The sequence below is a fragment of the Phyllostomus hastatus genome, unplaced genomic scaffold (genome assembly GCF_019186645.2).
Source record: "Phyllostomus hastatus isolate PE091 unplaced genomic scaffold, TTU_PhHast_1.1 phas_contig_58, whole genome shotgun sequence".
Lineage (NCBI taxonomy): Eukaryota > Metazoa > Chordata > Mammalia > Chiroptera > Phyllostomidae > Phyllostomus > Phyllostomus hastatus.
The window spans coordinates 2406905-2431547 of NW_025333916.1; the positions used below are offsets into that span (position 1 = coordinate 2406905).

At 33.5% G+C, this 24643-nt stretch overlaps 1 protein-coding gene and 1 pseudogene across 2 annotated transcripts in view; one reads left to right on the top strand and one right to left on the bottom strand.

Annotated features, from left to right (window-relative positions):
* Positions 1–24643, top strand: part of CHD1 (chromodomain helicase DNA binding protein 1) — an 82294-nt gene that overhangs the window by 14768 nt on the left and 42883 nt on the right. For both annotated transcript variants that reach the window (XM_045847810.1, XM_045847811.1), the window contains exons 3-15: positions 9117–9318; positions 10272–10394; positions 12223–12284; positions 14377–14526; positions 14667–14935; positions 16529–16754; positions 18453–18553; positions 18745–18923; positions 20022–20149; positions 20906–21122; positions 21798–21887; positions 23150–23340; positions 23953–24141. In XM_045847810.1, coding sequence (XP_045703766.1) covers positions 9117–9318; positions 10272–10394; positions 12223–12284; positions 14377–14526; positions 14667–14935; positions 16529–16754; positions 18453–18553; positions 18745–18923; positions 20022–20149; positions 20906–21122; positions 21798–21887; positions 23150–23340; positions 23953–24141 — 2127 coding nt within the window. The remainder of the gene's footprint in view (positions 1–9116; positions 9319–10271; positions 10395–12222; positions 12285–14376; positions 14527–14666; positions 14936–16528; positions 16755–18452; positions 18554–18744; positions 18924–20021; positions 20150–20905; positions 21123–21797; positions 21888–23149; positions 23341–23952; positions 24142–24643) is intronic.
* Positions 7822–7948, bottom strand: LOC123825052 (annotated as a pseudogene).

Consider the following 24643-nt stretch of genomic DNA (forward strand, 5'->3'; position numbering starts at 1 on the left):
TCAGTTGGTTGGAGCGTCATCCCATAATCAAAGGTTATGTATGGGTTTGATCGATTTCCTATTAGGGTGCACATACCAAGATTGCAGATTGGATCCCCAGTCTGGACATGTGCAATCCAAGGTCTAGATGCATGTGATCGTTGTCCCAGCACATAGGGGAGGCAACCATTGGATGTTTCTCTCTCACACCTATGTTTCTCTCACTCCCTTCCTCTCTCTATAAAAGCAATGAAAAAAAAAGTGTCCTTGGGTGAGGATTTTAAAAAAGGAAAGAAAATACACTGTTCTTGTGGAGTATTGTTTCATTAAACTTTCATTAGGTTTGCATATTCACACAACCATGTATACTGCATCATAATCTAAAAATGTACATTATATAAGTCATAGTCCAAAAAATGTGAAAGCCACTGCCTTTGGCCACTAATTCACTTTTTTAAATTGTAATTATTTACTTATTGCTTATTAATTTCCATATTATTTTTCTAGTTTTGTTAAAGTGGATTATGGTCTATAAAAATAACAAAAATAAAGGCCCTAATTTAATGAATTCCAGGGTGTAGTAAGAGGAGAGATACTGATATAAAAATAATTGTAATATTATGAGGGAATTATTAATAGCATCAACAAAATATTATGAGCACATGGGATGGAACAGTGACCTGTGCCTGGAGAAATTGGAGAAGGTTAAACAAAGGGTTTGATATATTTTAGTAAAGAGTAGGAAGTTTTATCAGTTGCTTCTGAGAGGAATGTTCTCCAGAGGGAAAACTATGGGCTACACTACCAATACCGAGCTCTAAAATCACTCTTTCCATAAAGCTTTGCTTCTAAAGCTTTGCTTGTATCCCTCAACTCCACTTTATCAATCAGTAATTGATCCATTTTTATATCATTAATTCTCAGAAGTTTTACTTTTGCCACTGCATTTTGTTCCTACTAGAAATTTTTGCATAGTACTTGTTTAGTTGGAGAGATGAGCAAGTGAATTCAAATAATATATGTACAAAACTTGTTCTTTCAAAAATTTTTATTATAGGAACATAGTGTATTGGAGAATCAAGGTTCTATATATAGGGTGGGGCAAAAGTAGATTTACAATCGTAAGAATGTAAAATAGTTTATTCTTGTATTATTGCTCATTGATTGCTGTATTATTTTCCCTACAACTGTAAATCTGATTTTTCCCCACCCTGTATATTAGAGATCTCAAAACACTTGGGCTCAAATACAGTTTTCAATTTCAGGGAAGTGAGCTGTAATACATGAGGTTATCCAGGTACTCTGGCTAGTGGGACAGCTTCGTTATCTTTAACATATGGCTTCTATTTGCTCCAGTAGTAGGAAGAATATGGGAATGTGGAGGATTTAAGGCAAGCCACTTCATTTTGAAGGCTATCACGTTGAAATTCCACATCACTTCCAGCCATCTCTCATTGGCCAAATTCTGTTAACATGGCTATACCTAGTTAAAAGAGATTCTGGGAAATCTACAGCTGAATGGATGGATGCCACTGAAAACCTAAGGGACAGTTATATATCAATAAAAAGCAAACGATGGATACTGGATGAGTGGGGAAGGGCAAGTAGACAACATATATATATAGTACAAGCATAAAGGAATCTTATTTCAAAATAAATTAATCCTGTCATACTAAAACTTAGGGACTTACATTTTTCTGAATTTTCTTTCAGTTCTTCACATGTACTCATAATTTGTACACTTATGGTATTGGTATTTGTTTTCCTCACTTTGCCTTCTGTGGGCTTCTGTTTGTGTGTTTATTGTATGAAAATGAAAGAATTAAGGGAAACCCAATGTCTGGCATAGAGCACCAGGTAGTAATTACCATATCTTTATTTTTTTTACTAAAATTTGTTTTGAAATTTTAGTATATTTATAGGGTTTTGTTTTTAATCCTTACCCAAGGATATGCTTTTATTGATTTTAGAGAGGAAGAGAGAGAGAGAAACATTGATCAGTTGCCTCCCATATGCTCCCTGACTAGGGATTGAACCTGCAACCTAGGTATATTCTCTGACAGGAAATCAAACCCACAGCCTTATAGTGTATGGGGTGATGCTTCAACCGGGTCACCTGGCCAGGGCTCTGTAGGTTTTATTCATAAACATTTTATGTATTTATATTTAAGGTAGTCCAAAAACACTTAAGCCAAAATTTGATATAATGATTCTGATCTTGAACTCATGAAAAAAAATGTTTAAAAAAAGTTTTCTAATAGGTATTGATGTTGAACGCCTGTATTTCAGACAGTATACTTTACATCTTTTAATCTTCACAGTAATCCTTAAGTATGTTTATTATTTCCATGTGGCAGAAACCTGAGACTCATGGTTGTATCAGTATAAATATAATTACAATGACAAGAAAGGGCTAGAATGCTAGGAGGAAATAAGTCCAGGTTGAACTTCAGAACACCATCAAGTGAGCTCTGAATTTTCTTTACAAGTGTCTTATTAAAAAGTATTCTTGGGAGGGAGTCCATGTGGGGGGGACTGGAAGAAATTAGCTGAGGAACATATATGCAAAGCCCATGGATACAGACAATAAAATGGTGAAGACAGGAGTGGGGGGCGGTGCTTGGTGGAAGAGGGAAAAGGAGGGGGGACATGGGGGATATCTGTAATAGTGTCAGCAGTAAAATTTGTTTTAAATCTTTCTAAAACTCCCCCAAGAAGTCCTTTTTAATGTCATTGACACTTTAGTAGTTAAGGGGGAGAAGGGAGCAAGGCATTAAACGAGAATTTAGTATAGTATAAATTCTCTTGTGCTTTAGAATAGTAAATACAGTTCTTTGATTGTGTATGTATTAGCGAGTATATTTGTCAGGCACACAGCACTGGTTTTCTATTATATTTCTGTGGAAAATCAGTTTACCTTCTACTAATGTATGCTATAGCATTCCTTCCTCTCCTTCCCAGTCTTAATCCATGTACTTATTTTAAAAAATAAGAAAGTATTCTGGAAATGGCATAAACTGGAAAAAAAAATCTTTCTAGGGACAAAAGTAAATTGATACATTATTTAAAAGAAGTAAAATGAGAAATTATTGATATAACAGGTAGTCTAATATACATATGTTTAAATATGCAGTCTTTTAGTACTACTGTTTTGAGATGTTCTTTTCATTTCTCTTCAGTACTTTTATACCCACCCCAATATCATTTTCTTGACTACTTTTTATCTATTCCAAGATTAATCAGGGCCAGTTTTTTTCTGTTGGCGATCTGCTGGTAAGGAAAGCACCTGCCCATTGCTACCATTTTCTTAGAAGGTTATTCATTCTTCCTTTATGTTCTATTGCAGACTAGTTTCCAATTCCTGTGACAAATAAGACAAAGAATACTTGTAATATAGAAGAATCTTTATATATTGAGAATACATCATTCTCATGTATCCAGTACAGGTCTTAATGTTTTTTTGTTTTCTGTGTGTGTGTGTGTGGTTTTTTTTTTTTTTTCCTCAAAGGTGAGTTGGGTACAGAAAACAGAGATTGCTATTCTGCTATATTCTGGGCTGAACTAATATAGACTCCTTGCTACATATAAACATGTGAAAATGCTAAGTAAAACAGAGCAAAGGGGGGAAAAAGTAGGTGCATGGCTAAACTTGAGGGAAAGCTTTCACATGCCAAGAACAAAAGAGATCTCAAAGTCAGAGCAGTGAGATCTGAACAAACATGATAGCACAGGGGATATTTGGAGGAATGTAGGCCCTCATGACAGGAGATTGGGGTTGGGGTTGGAATTAAGTATTTGATTACAGAATTATGTGTCCTTAAAGCTGGGACCCTGGGAGGGTTGCCTTTTCTACAGAGGGTCTAGAAAAACTCTGCATGTATGCCTACAAAGACATTTTTGTTGTTGTGAGGATAAAATGGAATAGAGTATGAAAATATTTTGAAGGCTGTGAAGAGCTATTTTAAATTTTGTCTTAACTGGTATATAAATGAGGGAAAGGGCCATAAGGGCCAAGCAGATAACATAATTGAATGAAGCTGTCCAGGTATAAGACCTTGGGGGTAGGGGGAGGTGGGGGAGAACAGGTGAATTGGAGATCATGGACCTCATTTAAAGGAACCAGTGCTACTTACTAATAGACAGTCCTGTGGTACTGTATGTGGTAAGTAGACCCAGTGTTTCCAGCTTGCTGTTTCTTTAAAAGAAGCTTCTCAGCACTGCTTCCCCCACCCCAATATTCAAAATTAGATGACTTTGAGGGGGGGAAAACACAAAAGAACAAAAATAGAGAGGCAGAGAAACCAGGAAGAACAAGAACGTTTATATGAAGGACTTATGCTTATGTTTATAAATAAACAAAAGCAGAAAGGAGGTAGTACTAACCATTTATTAATTCACAAATCATGTATACTTGTATTTTCTGAGTCTGTCCAATAAAGTGCTAGAAAGTAGGGATACAGTTGTTAAATAAAACACCCTTGTGTTCATACTAAGTGCCAGACATCCTGCTAGGTGTCTTACATAGTCTGGGAGCGGAAGTCTAGGAAAAGCTCGATTCAAGAAGTGAAGGATGAATAGAATAGGAGTATGAGGAGAAGAGGTGGGGTGGGGATTAACAAGCTTTCCAGATATGGGGACCTGTTTCACACCAAGGCATGAAGTAAGAACGTATGGCAAACTCAATAGCTAAAGAAGTCAAGCTAGGGTGCAGAATAGAGATAGAGGAGTGGCTTTAAGATGAAATTGGAGAGGTAGACAGAGATCAGATTTTAGTCATTTTATCCTAAGAACAAAAGTAAGCCATTAAAACTCTCAAGATCAGCCATAGGGCTGCTGCCTTCACAGGTATAGAATGGAGCCCAGGCATATTCAATTTAAAAAATGGAGAAGGATGGTAATTTTGATGTTGGCTAAAGTTTGAGAAGCATTTCTCTAATCTAATCTATAGATAAAGAATTGTAACATTTTAGTTATATGGAACTCATGACGATAGCTGCATCATAAAGTACCTGAAAATTTAACTTTAAAAAACAATTTAAAAATGGATTATATGTTTTATTGAACAGAATGTTAATTTTTTTTCTGGTCACTTAAACCATTAAGAACAATGGCTTATAATAACCACGGGAATATTGGGGGGAAAGTATTGGCCTCTGTAAGAACCTGTGCAGACATAAATTTTGAGTGCTTTTTTCAGCTTTTTCCCCGTTAGTTGCAAACTCCGAAGGCAAATCAGAAGAGCAAAAAAAAAGGGACTACCTTTTAACTTAGCCCCCATTGAACAGTCTTCTGGGAAGTACAGCTTTTTCTGCTTGTATCTTATTTGTCAGAACTTAAGCTAATAGCCACACTTAGTTGCAGGGAGTTTGTGCTATACACTTTTATACTGAGTGACCATAATATTGGAATTTCTGTTATTAAAGAAAAGAAGATGGCATGCTGAATTAGGCACCTCTTTCTCTGTACACACATACACACACACACAGTATCCAGCCATGTAATACGAAAAATAGAGACATTTATTGAAGAAGATACACGATCCAAAAAAACAGTGTACATAGGACAATGATGCCTCCAGTTCCCTTCAAGTAGGCACCTTGGGATCTCACACAGTTCTCCCAGTATCTCTTCTAATACACTGCAAAATCCAATGTTGGAATCACTGTCAGCTGCCTTGTTGTATTTCCCTGAATCTCATCGACAGTCTGAAACCTTTTCCTATTCAAAGATGATTTTAGTTTTGGGAAAAGCCAGAAGTTGTAGGGCGTCAAATCACCTAGGTGACTTAGCCCCCTTACAGCCCAGATTTGGCATCCTGCAACTTCTGGCTTTTCCCAAAACTAAAATCACCTTTGAAAGGGAAGAGATTTCAGACCACCAGTTAAATTCAGGAAAATACAATAGGCCAGCTGATGGCGATTGGGAGAACTGTGAGAGGTCCCAAGGTGCCTACTTTGAAGGGAACTGAGGAATTATTGTCCTACATACAATGTTTCTTGTATGTTGTACCTTCTTCAATAAATGTCTCTATTTTTCATATTATGTGACTGGATACCTTCTGGACAGAACTCATATATCTTTTGTTTCTTTTTGTATATATCCACATACCCATCAAACATATGGAGTTCTTTAGTGCTCAGTATACAAAGGGCAACAAGTGAAATTCCAGTGCTTTAGAAACGTGATAGAATATCAAAGGTGTAGGGATACCAATAAAGCAAAAGAAAACAAAATTACAGTGATTATTACATGGTGTTTTCACCATGTAGTATGTGTAGATAGCAGTATGGATAGGATATTTAGGGAGTGCTAAAGGATACCTGATTTAATGTTGGGTTGAGAATGGAGTCAGGATATATTTATTGGAGAAGTACCTGTGAAGTGAGGCTCAGGTAGAAATTATATAGTGGGCTGGGGAGAGAGAAATAATTTTGCAAAAGCAAGAAGTGGAAAAAGAAACTTGCTCTCAGAGAATTATAAGTAGTTTGCCACTGCTAGAACTAAGGCTTTAAGTAGGAAACTGTCCGAGACGAATTCCTGAGTGCCTTCATGGGTGTTTGAACTTTGTTACAGAAACATTTTAGATTTATAAAAGAAAGTTACACCATGATCAGACTTTTATTCTAGAAAGAGCATTTGCAACATGGGCTGAAATATAATTACTTTATTAGGAAAAGACTTTTAGTACAAAATTTTGTTTGAATATAGATCTTTACCCCCCCAACCTGTATATAGTTTTCTTTCAATTTTTAGTAATTTAAAAAAATGAATTATGTAAAACATTGACATGATTCAAAAGCTCATTACTTATTTCAGTCCATGTTCTTTCTATTCCCTTCCCTCCCTCCTTCTGTAGGTAGTCATTTTTAACTTAATTGTTGGTTTATGCTACCATTCTTGTGTTGTTGTTTTTTAAGTATAACCAAATATGTATGAATGTTTTTCCCTTATACAAAAGAAGCTAACTATAAACACTTTTGTTGGGGGGGGCGGGGTTCTAACTGGATCCTGGAGATCATTCTATGACTACATATTTGATATTCCTTGTTCTCATTTCTACTAAGAACTAAATAGAATAAATACTTTATACTTCTAATATCTAAGGTAAAGACATTCTGTAATAAACCTGTACCGTTAGAGTAGCCTAGGTTCAGGCTGTTTGCCTTCATCTCCAGCCAGAACTATACCTGCTAACAAGGAATTTTGACTAGTTGTCCATATTAAATGGCTAATCAAGGTGTAATTAGGAAGATAGATCCATGATTGCCCCCATGTTCACTTACTCATTCATCTATCTACTTTTCACGTATTTGTTGAGTAGCCACCTGTAGAAGTTACTGTGGTAGAGACTCTGCAAAAAAATAAACAGGACCCACAAGAAGCTTATAAGCAGTTAAAGTGATACACCTCTGCCTAGTTACTCTTTCCTAAAGGATTAGTTCAACTTTGCCTTCTTCTAAATGTTTCACTATTACTGTACCAAATTTGGCTGTGTCTTCAGTGCTCCCCATACACCTGGATCCATTATCAATATATCAATATATTATCAATATAGCACATAATGGTATTTATTGGTTGACATGATAGTAAGGACTGTCTTCTCAATCTTTTTAGTACCCAATGTGGTAGTTCTTAGTTAAGTTTATTGAATAAGTAGATATCTCTTTATCTGTCAGGTTAAAGGAGAAATGAAATTGTGTATAAGGAAAAATACATTCTCTAGTACTCGTGCTGAAATTTCCCTCAAGGGACCCAAGTAAAATATGGAAAAATTTTTGTTATTGTTTGTTTATTTAATGAAAGGGCACTATGCTGTTTTTGGACCTCAGAACCATTATGGCCAGTGGGTAGAAATTGTGGCAAAAATAATTTTTATATCATAGTCCTTTTTGGGAAGCAAATTTTTGTTTGCTATTTCTTATAAGAACAGATACTACACTTGATCTTAGCCAAAAGGCCGAGAAGCGATGTGTTTACTATTTCTATGAAGAAAAATATTCCACTAGGTTTTTTAAAATATGTATATATTTGCATTTAAGCGTATTTGTTTGCATTTTAGTTTATATCTCACTTTTGGAATCAAAAGTCTTGCAAACTTTTATGTCTGTGTTTCCATGTAGAAACTATTCCTTGCTTTTAAACAGGAGGAAAAACTTTTAGAAAGGAATTGCTTTTAATATTGAAGTCTGTTTTCATAGAGTAATACCTCCACCTGGTGGTTTTTCTGAAAACTACAGCAGAAGACTTGCAGAATGAGTTTTTCTGTAGCTAAACTGCGTTACCTATTGTTTCTCATAAAGCCAGATGAAATCACATAAAAAGCTGCCTACCATGTGTATCGAAAATTTTAGTCCCTGGTTTTCAACAGTTCAGATGTGAGCACCATGTGAACAAATAGCCTTGGGAATAATAGTAATCTACACAGTCAACTGTTCAGATACAGTTCAGAACCAGATCTAGGCTTCCCCTGACTGAAAATTAGTAATTGGGAAAATGATAGTTTCTCAGTTAACCGTAAATTGCTTTCACATGTGTGTTAGGAAAGGCAAGATTGTGAGAATTTACTATTATTTCAGATGTATTACTATGGAATCATGACAGCGTCAATGGTTTTCTTAGAGAAGCAATTACTGGTTTTATTTTTTAGTACATTGTATTTTATCATAGCCTAATTATAATAAATCACACTTCCCTGGAATGATAAACTGTAGATACAAACTTGAAAATGAGTAGAAATTACAAGTTTCTTTTCTACCTGTTACTATGAGAATTTTCAACACATTTTTTAACTTTTTTTCCCACATCTATTTTTACTATAGCTAACTAGCCTTTTAAGGATATCCCTTGACTTAAACTTTCCAAGTTTTTAGCCCAGGATTCTGTACTTAATAGAATACGCTCATTATCTTGTAAAACGATTATGATCTGATTGCTTATCTTTTGGCCCAAACTACAAAATCTATTAACCCTGTCAGTTACTACTATAGATTACCATTAATTCCTTTTTCTATTTGTTTGGCTATAGAAACTTGAAATATGAAATAAAGTTTAGTGATTTGGGGTTTTCAGCTAACTTTTTAAGAAAGATTAATTTCCTAATGAATTTTGTTTGAAATGTGTTTCCTTTTAAATTGCAGCCAGTCGGATGATGATTCTGGGTCTGCTTCAGGCTCTGGATCTGGTTCAAGTTCTGGAAGCACTAGTGATGGGAGCAGTAGCCAGTCAGGTAGCAGTGACTCCGACTCTGGATCTGAATCGGGCAGTCAGTCAGAGTCTGAGTCAGACACATCCCGAGAGAACAAAGTTCAAGCAAAAACACCAAAAGTTGATGGAGCTGAGGTAATAAATAAAGTATCCAATGAAAGGTAGATTTATGACATTGACTTACAGCACTCTTAATAGAATGTTTAGAAAACATTAATTTTATACATGAAAATTTACTTTCAGTGATTCTCAGTTGTGGTTAAATATCTGTGGAATAATTGGCTCAGAATCTGTAACTATGAAACAGCAAGTACAAAATAAACACACACAAGATCTTTTCAACCTCTTTCTGAGGTGAAAACTGAGTTTAATAAATATTCAGTGTCAAGGCTTTGTGAGATCTTTTTGTTAATCCTACAGTGTCTGATCTCTACTTTCAGGATCTTCAAGGAGACACTTTATTGCTAGTAGTAGAAGACTGCTTCCTTGAAGACACTTACTTGGTAGAATAGGCTAAGGGACATTTGGTTTGTCAAAGCTACTACAAGATTTAATAAAACTTGTCTACACCTCATGATAGCATAAAGTAGTGTTACTTAGAGTACCAATCTTAAGATGCTTAGACCAGTGTACCAGTCATAGGATGCTTGCACCAGAATATAAGTCAATGCATAACTTTCTTCATTGAGAAAATATTGCTATAAGAAAAAAAGCTGCTTAGTAATGTAGTTGATTTGCATTCTGATTAAGTTCTTTGTGTTCACCTCACACCAGTTAAAAAGAATAGGAAACCACTTTGAGTAACACTGGTGTCTCATTAATTATCACTTTGTTTTTGAAAGTTGTATTTGTAACACCAAAGAATATGTTGATTAATATTATCTATGAAGCTTGCATAAATTTTTTATATATAAGTAAAGCTCAACATTTTAATTATATTGCACTAATATTACATATAATCTAAGGAAGATTGTCTTAATTTATTATTTGGAGGCAGTCAAAATGTTGATACTGCTTTTCAATAAAAAAAAACCTCTTTTCAGTTTTTGCAAAACTTTATCCTTCACTTGTTCATATTTCTATTACAGTTTTGGAAATCTAGCCCTAGTATTCTGGCTGTTCAGAGATCTGCAATGCTCAAGAAGCAGCAGCAACAGCAGCAGCAGCAGCAACAACAACATCAAGCTTCATCTAATAGTGGATCAGAAGAGGTGAGTTGTCATTATGAAAGCTACTATTTTAAAAGTAGGTATGATGCCCAGTCATTGAAGTAAGTAGATAGTTATGAACTTATTAGAAACATGAGGTTTGAAAGGATACAAGATAAATTTGATTATGTCAAGAATCTTGAAGCACAGACATATTTTATCTAATAATTGTACTTTTAGGGATTAATCTAAATTAATGGAAGTTTATGTGCATTTGCTCATCAAAGCAAAACTGGAAATAACCTAAATGTGAATTCTGGAAAAATGCACATATACAAAGACATATGTATATGTGTGTACACATACATGAATGAAGAAATAATATACTCTTTAAGTCTTATTTGTACAGAATATTAACAGAATTCTCAACATTTTTAAAAGAATAGGCAGCAGCTGTGAACAGTATAGTTCCTGTGTAGATGTGAGCACATATGCATGTGTGTTTTAAGAACTGTTTCAAAACCTGCCTAATAGGAAAGAAAAATAGTAAAATTTTGAGAGTATGATTTTTTTTGAGGCCATACTAGGCAATAATAATGGTTTTCAAACTTAATCGATTTTTTTTCCAATTACACTTGACTTTCCATATTATATTAGTATCAGGTGTACAGCATAATGGTTAGACATTTATATAACTTACAAAGTGGTCCCCCTGATAAGTTTAGTACCCACCTGGCACCATACATTGTTATTATAATATTATTGACTGTATTCCCTTTGCTGTACTTTTCAACCTCATGACTGTTTTGTAATTGCTACTTGGTACTTATTAATTCCTTCACCTTTTTCTCCCAGCCCTCTAACCTTGCTCCCATCTGACAACTGTCAGTTTGTTCTTTGTATGTATGAGTTTATTTCTGTTTTTATTATTCATGTATTTTGGTATTTTTTTAGGTTCCACATAGTAAGTGGAATTATATATTTGTCTTTCTCTGTCTGATTTATTTAGCACAATACTCTCTAGGTCCATCCATGTTGTTGCAAATGGTAAGATTTCATTCTTTTTTATGGTTAATATTCTGTTTTTCATATGTCCCTCATCTTCTTTATCCAATTGTTTATTGATGAATACTTAGGTTGGTTCCATACCTTGGCTATCGTATATGAAATGTTCTTTTTTGTCTCTTTTTATAGCCTTTATTTTTAAAGTCTACTTTGTTTGTTGCAAGTACTGCTATCCCAGCCTTTTTTTTTTTTTTCATTTCCATTTGCATGGAATATCTTTTCCATCTGTTTACATTCAGTCTGTGTGAGTGTCTTGACCTGAAGTGGGTCTCTGGTAGGCAGCATATGTAAGGATCTTATTTTTGTCTCTGTAGAGCTGTCCTATGTCTTTTGATTGGAGCAATCAATCCATTTCCATTTAAAGCAGCTATTGATATTTAGTGATTACCATTTTATTTAAACTTTTTATCTCTTTTTTTTTTTTCTTAAAGAAGTTCCTTTAACATTTCTTGTAATACAGGTGTGGTGGTGATGAACTTCTTCAGTTTCCTCTCTTTTGGGTTTCAAGACTCTGTTGAGAAATCAGCCTGCAGTTTTTTGGGAGCTCCTTTGTATGTAACAGAGATGATAGGTTTTCAAGTTTTGTACAAAATGCTGACATTGTGATATATACCTAATTTCAGTGGTTATATTATAAATTCAAGTAAAAATGTTACTAATCACTTATGCACTAAGAGTATAAAGAACAACAACATGGGGAAAAATAGGTTTACAGTTACTGTTATTAGTAAGGTGAACTTTAAATAGTATGACCAGCAAAAATGTGTGTGATGATTAAATTGCAATCATTAATAACATTAACTTTGTTTATGTATTTTTTCTACAGGATTCTTCTAGCAGTGAAGATTCTGATGACACGAGTGAGGTCAAAAGGAAAAAGCATAAAGAGTATGTCATTTTATTCAACTGATTACTTACTCTCATATTAGGAAAATCCTTATGATTCTGTATTTCTTTCTTTTAGAAATTGTTGTCAAGTGTATTTATATAATTTTTTTGTTCATGACATTTTATTAGGTTAATTTAAACCATTAATTCGTATCTTTCTGTGATGACTTAAAGCTTTTGTGTCACTTGTTTATCTACTATAACCTCTCTCCCTTATGTATTTTTAAAATTCAGAGATATGCTTATTCATAATGTCAGAAAATCTCACCTTGGGTATAAAGGTGTAAGGGATCAGCTAATGATGGGTTTTGAGTGATTCTGCTAATTTATGGTAATAGTTATCCTTACTATTCATCTGCACATGAAATTTACTTACTCTGTAGAACTCATTTAGGAACTCAACACTAATATCCTAAAGAACTTGACCTAGAAAATGTTAAGAGTACCTCAGATTCTCAGTTGAGATACCTAGATTGTCTGAGTTTTTTCTTTCATTTTTTCCAAAACATTTTTCTACTGTCTCTTATTTTTCGGTTTTCTTTGATATTTCATGCTTTCACTTTGGTGCATCTAGCTTTGAGTTTGTTATTCCACTTTATGCACTTGATCTTATGCATCTTTAATATGAAGACTTGTATCTTTTTTTTAGTTTCTGAAAATTTAGTCATTGTATCTCTGGACATTTTTTTGTAAGTCTGGTACTATAGATATAAATGTTATATTTGTCTTGGATCATATATGTTGTACATATCAGTTGGATCATCTATCCCATCCTCCAGGAATCCTGTTGTCATGTTTTCTGTGCCTTTATTGCTATGCTATAATCTAATTTTCTCAGATCTGTCTTCCAGTTTACTAAGTGTGTTTTCAACTACTGTGTCTCATCAGTTAATGCAACTTTTCCCCTGAATTAGTAATTTCTAAACTCATCTTGGGTGCAAGCAAAGAATATTTTAAAAAGCAAGTAATGGGGATGATAAATAGACTTTCTTGGATATAAAAATCATAATATTATAAACATATAAAATGGGGAGTTTTTCATATATTCTGTCTCTTGCTAATCTTCATGTGTAAACTCTGAAAAGATTTCAAGATAAAAAAGAACTTGTTTCTCTGTTGTGTTTTTGATACAAACCAGATTTTATCATATATACTTGTTTATGTAATTGTTAACATAGTCATTGATGCAAGAGATGCAGAGCAATGGAGTAGAATCAGTGACCACGAAACAGACATAGTGCATATGTATAAGAACTTACTGTGTATCTTTCATTTGGTGTCTGTATTATGGCAGAATGTTATATCATCCAATATTTTGTCTGTACATGTTGATTGAAATGAAATAGACTAAAAATAGTAATAAAGATAATTGAATGTTCAGATGGATTGATTTTTTAAAAATACTTTTTAAGCCCTGGCTGGCGTAGCTCAGTGGATTGAGCGTGGGCTGGGAACCAAAGTGTCCCAGGTTCAATTCCCAGCCAGGGTACATTCCTGGGTTGCAGGCCATAACCCCCAGCAACCGCACATTGATGTTTCTCTCTCTCTCTCTCTCTCTCTATCTCTACCTCCCTTCCTTCCCTCCCTAAAAATAAAAAAAATAAATAAATGAAATCTTAAAAAAAATACTTTTTAATCTCTGTTTTAATTTCTTCATGAACATGTACTTTTTAAAAAATCAGTTTTGAAGTATGTTTTTAAAATTACTATCTCCAGAAAATTGAAAGAGATTTGAATCTTTTTTATGTTTTGTTTTGAGAGGGCAAGTATAATTATCATACAATTATGCTCTTTAAATGATCATACTATGTTTTCTCCATAATGATAGTCAAAATAACTTTTACATGTTTGCCATTCACTCGGTATAAACTAAATGATTAACAAAACTCTGGAGTTATAGGGAGAAATCTGTGTCACATATTTTCTAGCATTTTTCTTTTTTTTACAGACATTTAAATGTTTTTAGTATGCATGAAAGCAACAATATTTTTATTGTTAAGTAGAAGGCAATTTTTAATTGCATTTTATTAGAGATAAAGTTTACTATATGATGTAAGTATAAATAATCACAAGTTATATGTTTTATGTATAGTGAGGATTGGCAAATGTCTGGATCAGGATCTCCATCTCAGAGTGGTTCAGATTCTGAATCTGAAGAAGAAAGAGATAAAAGCAGTTGTGATGAAACAGAATCTGATTATGAGCCAAAAAACAAAGTTAAAAGTAGAAAACCTCAAAATAGGTAAGTATAGTATGTTCTTGGTTTATGCTGAAAACTGTTGGCTATAGGAGGTATTCATTCTTTTTGTATACAGTTTCTCATTTATGGTTTTATGCCAATGTTTATGTAAAAAACACCTCTCTCCCCCTGGTCTACCCTAGATCTAAGTCAAAAAATGGAAAGAAGATTCTTGGACAAAAAAAGAGACAGATTGATTCATCTGAGGAGGATTATGATGAAGACTATGATAATGATAAAAGAAGTTCTCGTCGTCAAGCAACTGTCAATGTGAGCTATAAGGAAGATGAAGAAATGAAAACAGATTCTGACGACCTACTTGAAGTCTGTGGAGAGGATGTTCCTCAACCCGAGGAAGAGGAATTTGAAACAATTGAACGGTTTATGGATTGTCGGATTGGGAGAAAAGGAGGTATTTAAAAAAAATTTATTGTATACTCTGGTTTCTCTTCAGATCATATAAATCTTTTGCCTTTTAGGAAAACATTTATTGTTTCATGGTTTCAATAATAATATACTAGATTAGCTGTGGCTGGTGTTGCTCAGTGGGTTGACCACCAGCTGTGAACCTAAAGGTCACTGGTTCAATTCCCAGTCAGGGCACACGCATGAGTTTTGGGCCAGGTTCCTGGTTGGGGGCATGCCAGAAGCAACTGATGGATGTTTCTCTCCTTTTCTTTCTCCCTCCCTTCCCCTCTCTCTAAAAGTAATTAAAAACCTGTAATAATAATAATAATAGATTAAATAAAGTACTTCTTAAAGATTTTCAATTTGAAAGCCAAGAGGGTAGATTTTCTTCTGCTATACTTATTTGCTGTGAAATATACTTTGCTTAGCTTGAATATTTTTTTCTCAACAAATATCCATTTGACCTTAGTTCGTATATTACAGATAATTAGAAAGTTTTTAACCCATGTACTTAGTTTTTCTGTTACTATGCCTAAATAATAATTATTTAGATTCATACTTTCAATTTCACAAATGCTTTGTTTCTTTCTCAAAATGTATTTTTGTTTTATCGCAAATATGTTGGTTATTTTTAGTTGCCTTGACATGCATTTTTCCCCTTTCTGTATTATTGAGGTATAGTTGACATACAGCATTGCATGAGTTTAAAGGGACATGTATTGCAAAATGATTACCACAAGAAGTTTAGGTAATATCAATTATCTCATAGATACAGTAAATTAAAAAAAAATTTATCTTGTCATGAAGACTTTTAGAATCTACTCTGTAATAACTTGCAAATACACCATTCAACAGTGTTAACTAGAGTCATCATGTTGTATATTACATCTCTAGTACTTATTTATCGATTTTGAACCTTTTCACCACATTCATCGTATTCCCCCTGCTTCTGGTAATTATAAATTTGATTTATTTTTCCATAAGTTTTTTTAAAATTTTATATATGAGATCATACAGTATTTGTCCTTTTTGTTTGATCTATTTCACTCAGCATAAGGCCCTCAAATTCCATCCACGTTGTAACAGTGGCAGGATTTCCTTCTTTTTTTAAATGGCTGAATAATACTTGTGTGTGTGTGTGTGTGTATCAGACTTCTTTATCTGTTCATCTGTTAATGGACACTTAGGTTTTTTCCATGTCTTGGCTGTTCAGAATAATTGCCGCAGTGAACGTGGGGGTACAGATATTTGACATAGTAATTTGAGATATGCAGTTTTTAAAAATTTTAAATTATATTAGTTTCTAATCATTCAATAGTTATTGTAAATTGCTGTATGCTTTTAGATGTACTACTGTATTTTGAACATGATTATTCTAATTTTAAAACTGAGAGGATTAAAGTAGATACTTTTTCTGTTCTATAATTTTGAATTTTTATTATATATGTGTATTATAACTTAACATCAATATCTATGCCCTGATACTTTACTTACTTAAGAGGACATATATTTTTCTATTCATATTCTTCAATTTGTTAGTTGAATGGTAGTGTTCCCATAACAGAATTACAGGGAGTGTACGTGCTTTCTTTTTCAGCTACTGGTGCTACTACAACCATCTATGCAGTTGAAGCAGATGGTGACCCAAATGCAGGATTTGAAAAAAACAAAGAACCAGGAGAAATCCAGTATTTAATTAAATGGAAAGGATGGTCCCATATTCACAATACTTGGGAGACAGAAGAAACCCTTAAGCAGCAGAATGTTAGAGGAATGAAAAAATTGGATAATTATAAGAAAAAAGATCAGGAAACAAAAAGATGGTAAATATGTTTTATAGTTAATATTTTTATAGATCAAACATTATTACTAAGGATTTTATTAATAAGGAATACATTGTCAAGAGTCAAATGAAAACCTAACATAACTTATTTATGGACTTATTTGTATTGCATTTCAAACTAAGAGTTCCTAGGAATACCCATACCTAAATCCTTGATAACAGTCACCTAGAATGTCTCATATATCATTAAAGTATGTTTTATTGATTATGCTATTACAATTGTCCCATTTTTTCTCCCCTTTATCCCGCTCCTCCCTCTACCCTACCTCTCACCAGCATTCCTGCCCCACCTAGTTCATGTGCATGGGTTGTACATGAGTTGTCTTCTCTGTTTCCTGTACTACTCTTAACTTCCCTGTTTATTTTGTACCCACCATTTATGCTTATTCTCTGTACCTTTTCACCCATTCATCCCCTTCCTCCTCACCATTGATAACCCTCATGTGATCTCCATTTCTGTGACTCTGCTCCTGTTCTAGTTGTTTGCTTAGTTTTTTTTGTTTTTTAGGTTCAGTTGTTGATAGTTGGGAGTTTGTTGTCATTTTACTGTTCATATTGTTGATCATCTTCTATTTCTTAGATAAGTCCCTTTAGCATTTCATATAATAAGGGCTTGGTGATGGTGAGCTCTTTTAACTTGACCTTATCTGGGAAGCATTTTATCTGCCCTTCCATTCTTGAAAGCTTTGCTGGATAGAGTAATCTTGGATGTAGGTCCTGGCCTTTTGTGACTTGGAATACTTCTTTCTAGCCCGTTCTTGCCTGTAAGGTCTATTTTGAGAAATCAGCTGATAGTCTTAAGGGAACTCCTTTGTAGGTAACTGTTTCCTTTTCTCTTGCTGCTTTTAAGATACTCTCCTGATATCTTTAATCTTGGATAATGTAATTATGGTGTGTCTTGGTGTGTACCTCCTTGGGTCCAATTTCTTTGGGACTCTCTGAGAAGGAATTCTGTTTCCTTCACCAGATTGGGGAAGTTTTCCTTCATTATTTGTTCAAATAACTTCAATTTCTTGCTCTTCCTCTTCTCCTGGTACCCCTATGATCAAATGTTGGAACATTGAAACTTGTCCCAGAAGTTCCTAAGCCCCTCCTCATTTTTTTGAATTCTCGTTCTTTCATTTTGTTGCGATTGGATGTTTACTTCTTCCTTCAGCTCCAAGTCATTGATTTGAGTCCCGGATTCCTTCCCTGTTGGTTCCCTCTATATTTTTCTTCATTTCACTTTGCATAGCCTTCACCACTTCTTCTTTTTTGTGTCTGTACTCAACCATTTCTGTGAGCATCCTGATTACCAGTGTTTTGAACTCTGCACCTGGTAGGTTGTCTGTCTTCTCATCTCTTAGTTCTTTAACTCCATGGTTGTCAGACTTCCATACAGTTTGATTTTCTGTGAGTTCTGGTTATTTTTTTTGCTTTTACTTTTTTGTTGTCCTCCTCGTGCTTGTGTGAGGAAGCAGAGCATATCTACCTGCACTTCCATCTTGGCTGGAAGTACTAAATTTTTTAAATTAAAAATTAATCATATTTTATTTCTCTTTCAGTTTCTTTATTGTTTAACCTGGCTCATGAGATAAGTGGCAGAGTGGGAGATTTCATGCTACTAATAGTTTTTGGAAGGAAGGGGATTATTTAGGAGAAATTCTGAAGTCTGTTCCTGGATTTAACAATTTTTCAGGTTGAAAAATGCTTCTCCAGAAGATGTGGAATATTATAATTGCCAGCAAGAACTTACAGATGACCTACATAAACAGTATCAAATAGTGGAGCGAATAATTGGTTAGTAATAAGTGATTCTAATTAAACATCTGAAAAAAATCTTAAATTTACTGCTTACACATTAAACACAGTAGATTGCTTTTACTATATATTAGAGTATTATAAAGCAGATGACTAATTTTTACTTGTAGTTTTTACCAAGAATTATTCATTGGATAAGATTTAATGTAAATATCTGATTTGTCTCACAGCTCATTCCAATCAAAAGTCAGCAGCTGGTTATCCTGACTATTACTGTAAATGGCAGGGCCTTCCATACTCAGAGTGCAGCTGGGAGGATGGTGCTCTCATTTCCAAAAAGTTTCAAGCACGTATAGATGAGTATTTTAGCAGGAATCAATCAAAAACCACTCCTTTTAAAGATTGCAAAGTGAGTATTGTTTGACATTTTTAATTACTGTTGACATAATGTATTTATGCATCATAAATATTACAAGCCCAGGAAAGCTGGATCCCGATTTCAGATAGGCTAAGGAAGAGAACTTCTTGGTTGGTAGATCTTACAGGAAATGATGTTCCTATAATTCCTGTGTGATCTTAGATGTGGCACTGTATTTTAGCTTTGGTAAGTAAACCTGTTTCCAAAAGGTGTTAAATTGGTGGTGATAGTTGTAGTAAGCTAGAGGGGCCAATTAGAGACAATCCCTTGGAAAGTGGATGTATGTGATTAGTTTAGAAGGTAGCAAATACATTCTTTGAAGGTAGGAAAGGAAAAGAAACACGTACCTATAAAAAGGTATCCTAATAAAAGAGCTTTTGTATTACAAGTTATTTTTAATGATAATTTTGGGGTCTAGTGCCACTAGAATTTGTTTTCTTTTTTTTTTTTTTAAGCACCTTTTTTCTTTTATTGATTCTAGAGAGAGGAAAAGGGAGGGAGGAAGAGAGGGAGAGAAACATCGATGTGAGAGAGAAACATCAGTCAGCTCCCTCTAGCATGTGCCCCAACTGGGGACCAAACCCGCAACCCAGGCATGTGTTCTAACTGGGAATTGAACCTGCGACCTTTCAGTTTGCAGGATGACTCCCAATCGACTGAGCCAGACTGGCCAGGGCTAGAATTTGTTTTCTTATTACATGATTGAATTAAATTTATATAATTTAGAAATCAGAAATCAAATGGAAGGGTAGGCCAATTTTGTGGTTTATTTCTAGGTCAGGGTTAGAGCAATGGTTAAAGTGAATGAGTGACATAGTTTTTGTTTATGAAATAAACGAGACCCAAATATTTCAGCAAGAATTTAATTATCTCTTTAATTTTTTTATTCAAGAGGATGACAAAATATATCACTTTATATTATTGTTATAGTAACAAAAAAGTCTTTCTTTTGACTGAATCCTGAGATATATTTTGACTCATGGAATTCCTGAGCTTGATGATTTGAGATGTTATTTCAAATTTAAAGATTTTTCATCCTTTGATATAATTTCTTACATTTAATAATATGAACACTTATTTCTACTAAAGGTATTAAAACAAAGGCCAAGATTTGTAGCCCTGAAAAAGCAGCCATCCTATATTGGAGGACATGAGGGTTTAGAATTAAGAGATTATCAACTGAATGGTTTAAATTGGCTTGCTCACTCTTGGTGCAAGTAAGTATATTTTGAATCATTATTTAATTTGAGAGGGTAAGCATTTTACAATTGTAGGAGTTGGAAAAGATTTCCACTAACATAAAAGATAAAACCTTTTAGTATTTATATGCAGGTCTTTGAATTTTCTTGTATATAAACAATACTTATTACATACTAAGAAGAAAAAACAGTACAGTTTTGAGTTTAAGTTGTTCAATTGTCAGAGTACTTAAATAAGTTTTTATTGAACTTAAACTGAGAATATATACACATTCCTATCCCACACTAGTCCTGGACTATTTCTTTTTATCCCAGTTATTTCTGATACTCATTTCGCCTTCCATTTTTCCCCTTCTCTCCTATGTCCTGCTTGATTATTGGCAACATAAGGTAACTCGGGTGCAATTTTTTCAAAACTTTACCACATCTATAGTTTTTCCTGCTATATTGTCTTTCTATTTACTCTTTCCTTAGCATATTTGAACTCCATCATTTGCTAATGGATTGAGTACTTGGCTACATAATTGATTAATTAAAAAATATTGTCAGTTTTTTAAATTTCTGTGACCTAAATGGTAAATTCCTTCTACTTCTCTTAAACTATTGAGTTCTTACATTTATTATATAGCTAATAAAAGTGGTATATTGTATGTAACAGGTATCAGATTAGTTTTATTTAACTATTTGTATAAACATGTAACGGGTTATGTAAAAACATTTTTCTGTAAATTTGAATCTTTGTTGCATACATGATCTTTGTTTTTAACTTTGTAGAGGAAATAGTTGCATACTTGCTGATGAAATGGGCCTTGGAAAAACAATACAGACGATCTCATTTCTGAACTACTTATTTCATGAACATCAATTATATGGGCCTTTTCTGTTAGTAGTACCACTCTCCACTCTAACTTCCTGGCAAAGGGAAATTCAGACCTGGGCTTCTCAAATGAATGCTGTGGTTTATTTAGGTGACATTAACAGCAGAAACATGGTAAGTGTTTTCTCCACAAATTTAGAAATCTAGGCATACTTTTCTTTGAAGACAAGTATTTTACCCGTCTTTATAGTTTTAATTTCTAATATAGAACTTGCCAAAAAGTAAGTGTTCCATGCATTTTTTATTGGCTGTAATTAAGAATTAATTTTTGCTTTAGTGTTACTTTATAGATTATGTTTTCTTTCTTCTGGAAAGTTCCAAATGTACACGAAAGCAGACACAAGAGTATAGTAAACCCTCATGTTCCTGTCTCCAGCTTCACAATTTGAACTCATTGCTAATTTTGTTTCATCTGTATCTCTAGGTTTTATTTTCCTCCTAATTATTGTGATGCAAACCTCAGATATCATATTTCATCCATAAATGTAATTAAATGAGTTAATCAGTAGTATTTTGTTAACTTCTTTCAGTGAGAAGTGTATAGTATTAAAGACATGTCTGCTTTATTTTATAGATTTTGATAACAGTGTGGTATTTACATTGTCAACATAGCTTGTTGGACTGTATAAAGAATAATTTAAACTTTTATTATGTAAAATATATACATAATTTTATGTATGTTTTGAGTGGATATTCAAAGTAAAAGTATACTTTAAATTTACCATATTCAGGTAAAAGTATGCTTTTTAAAATGTGTGTCTTAAAATTATCTTTAAAATTTTTTGATAGATAAGAACTCATGAATGGATGCATCCCCAGACCAAACGGTTAAAATTTAATATACTGTTAACAACTTATGAAATTTTATTGAAGGATAAGGTGCGTATTACCTGTGTTTGTGTTTGGTAGATATTGGTGTTTCCTTTACAATGTGTTGTGGATAGGATGAGAAACCTTAAATCAAGGGTCAGCAAACTACATAGCCTGTGGGTCAAGTTTGGATTATTTTTTTTTTATGACCCTTGAACTGAGATGGATATTTACATTTTAAAAGGTTATAAAAACAAACCAAAGACTATACAACAGAGACCATACATTTGTCCCCAAAGCCTAAAATATTTATCATCTGGCTCTTTACCTAAAAGTTTGCCAACTCCTAACTCTCATGAAACTAGTTTGGGGTAGTGTCTATTTAAAAGGAGAAGGTAGCTAGTTAACAGGATTGAACTATCATTGTGTGTAGCACTGTGCTAAATGTTTTTATAGCTATTGTCTTATTCTTTTATAGTTAATATTTTAAGTAATTTTTATTTACTTCACAAGATATTACTATCTCTACTTTGTTAGAAAGGAAAATCAAGTTTCCAAAAGGTTAATGAACTTACATAAAGCCATACAACTATTAGGCAGCAGAATCAGGCCTGTCTCTGTTTTAAGTCCAAGACTCGTGTTTATATATGAGAAATCTGTAATTCATAGAAACCATACAGTGAATTATATTTTACTTGGAGTGAGACACTATTCCAAATTTATATTTTCTCTAAATTGATAATAATAGAGAAGCTTTTACTGAACTTCAGTTAAAAATCTCTTGTAAAATTTTTATTTTTATTTATTATTTGTTTAAATAGAGTTCTGTGTTGTGTTTGTTTGTTTTTTTATCCTCACCTGAGGATATGTGGATATGTCTTACTGATTTTAGAGAGGGAACAAGAGAGACAGACAGAGAGACATTGATCAGCTGCCTCCCATATGTGCCCCTATTGGGGATTGCAACCTTTTGGTGTGTGGGATGATGCTCCAACAAGCTGAGTCACCTGGCCATGTCTCTTCTACAGTTTTTAAGTGATATTATTGTTTTTTATCCTTTATTTTCAATCTCTAAGATAATAAAAATTTTTGCAATATTATGCTTTGTTTTCTCATAGCTAAAGCGGTCATGGATAGAACTTTATTTTGCATGTTGACATACTTGATTTGAGGATTCCAGTTAATCTTGAAATGATACAATTTTTATTTGAAAATTGATTGTTCTTAGTTTGCTTCATTTTAATAATTTGAATTCAGTTCAAATGGGAAGTGTGAGTTTCAATTCAGTTTTTCTTTCAAAATATTAACTATGTTCTTCTGTTCATTTTAAGGCATTCCTTGGAGGTCTAAATTGGGCATTTATAGGTGTAGATGAAGCACATCGATTAAAGAATGATGACTCCCTTCTGTATAAAACTTTAATAGACTTTAAGTCCAATCACCGTCTCCTTATCACTGGAACTCCTCTACAAAACTCCCTCAAAGAGCTCTGGTCTTTGCTTCATTTCATTATGCCCGAAAAGTAAGATAAATTGGGATATAGAATTTTAATGTTTTCATGCTAAGTTTAGCAGGAAATAACTCGTGTATGTAATAAGGTCAGGAAGTGGTTTTATTGTCCTAAAACATTGGACCACAGATTATTAGCTTATATTTGTAGTGCTGTTTTAATCTTTTTATTTTGCAAATAAATAAGCTTGAGCCCATTTATAATAAAAATTGGTTTTGCCCATGTTCAAAGTATAGCTTTCTTAAAAAACTCAAAACTGATTACTTGCTGGTAATCCCACTATCTAAATGAGGAAAATTAGACTTGATGTATATAAATAACTTGTTTTAGTCCCATACACACTCTTTCTGCAGTTTCAGAACTTTAAGTTTATATCATTGGAGAAGTATTTTAGTGATAATTACTCCCATATTTGAAAAATACTTCTTTATTTAACTCAGGCAGAATCATAATTTTTATGAACAACTCCTTATGTTTTATATTTATATAGTTATTAAAAGTGACTTAGGTTTAGCTGATTTTTTCCTAAAAATCTATTTTTTGTTTACATATGAATACCCTGAAAAAATCTCATAATGCAATTTGACTTTTTTTGTGATTCTTCCATTTTCTTAAATTTGTAAGGTTTTCTTCCTGGGAAGATTTTGAAGAAGAACATGGCAAAGGTAGAGAATATGGTTATGCAAGCCTCCACAAGGAACTTGAGCCGTTTCTGTTACGCAGAGTTAAAAAAGATGTGGAAAAATCGCTTCCTGCCAAGGTTGAGCAGATTTTAAGAATGGAAATGAGTGCTTTACAGAAACAGTATTACAAGTAAGATGTAAACTAAGCACATCATCTGAACGTTTAATTCTAAAGAACCTCCCTGTACTTGTCACATTGAGGTGTCCCTATCCACCCAATAGGGTAACAATTTTTGAATTTTAGAATAGGTTTATTTGGTGGCATATTGGGGCAGAGAGAGATTTAACGGCATGTCTAATGGCATCACCTATCATGGATGATGTAAGACTAAATTCACATTCTAATATATTATCAATTGCTTTTCTCTGTTTCATACTGTCATTTTATACAGGGTTCCTTTTGAGTGTGAGGATTTCCATGGTACTAAGGCATTATTATGTAATTATAATAATTATGTAATTGGCAGGTAGAGTAGAGGCCTGAAAGAGAAAGTTAGAAAATAATTTTAGGCCTGTTTTTTGATATTAATATTAATCCTTTTGTATCGATTATGCATGTCAGATCTATATACTAATGAACCAAAAAAACAAACTTTCTCCTAACAGCTATTTAAACATTTAATTGTAGAAAA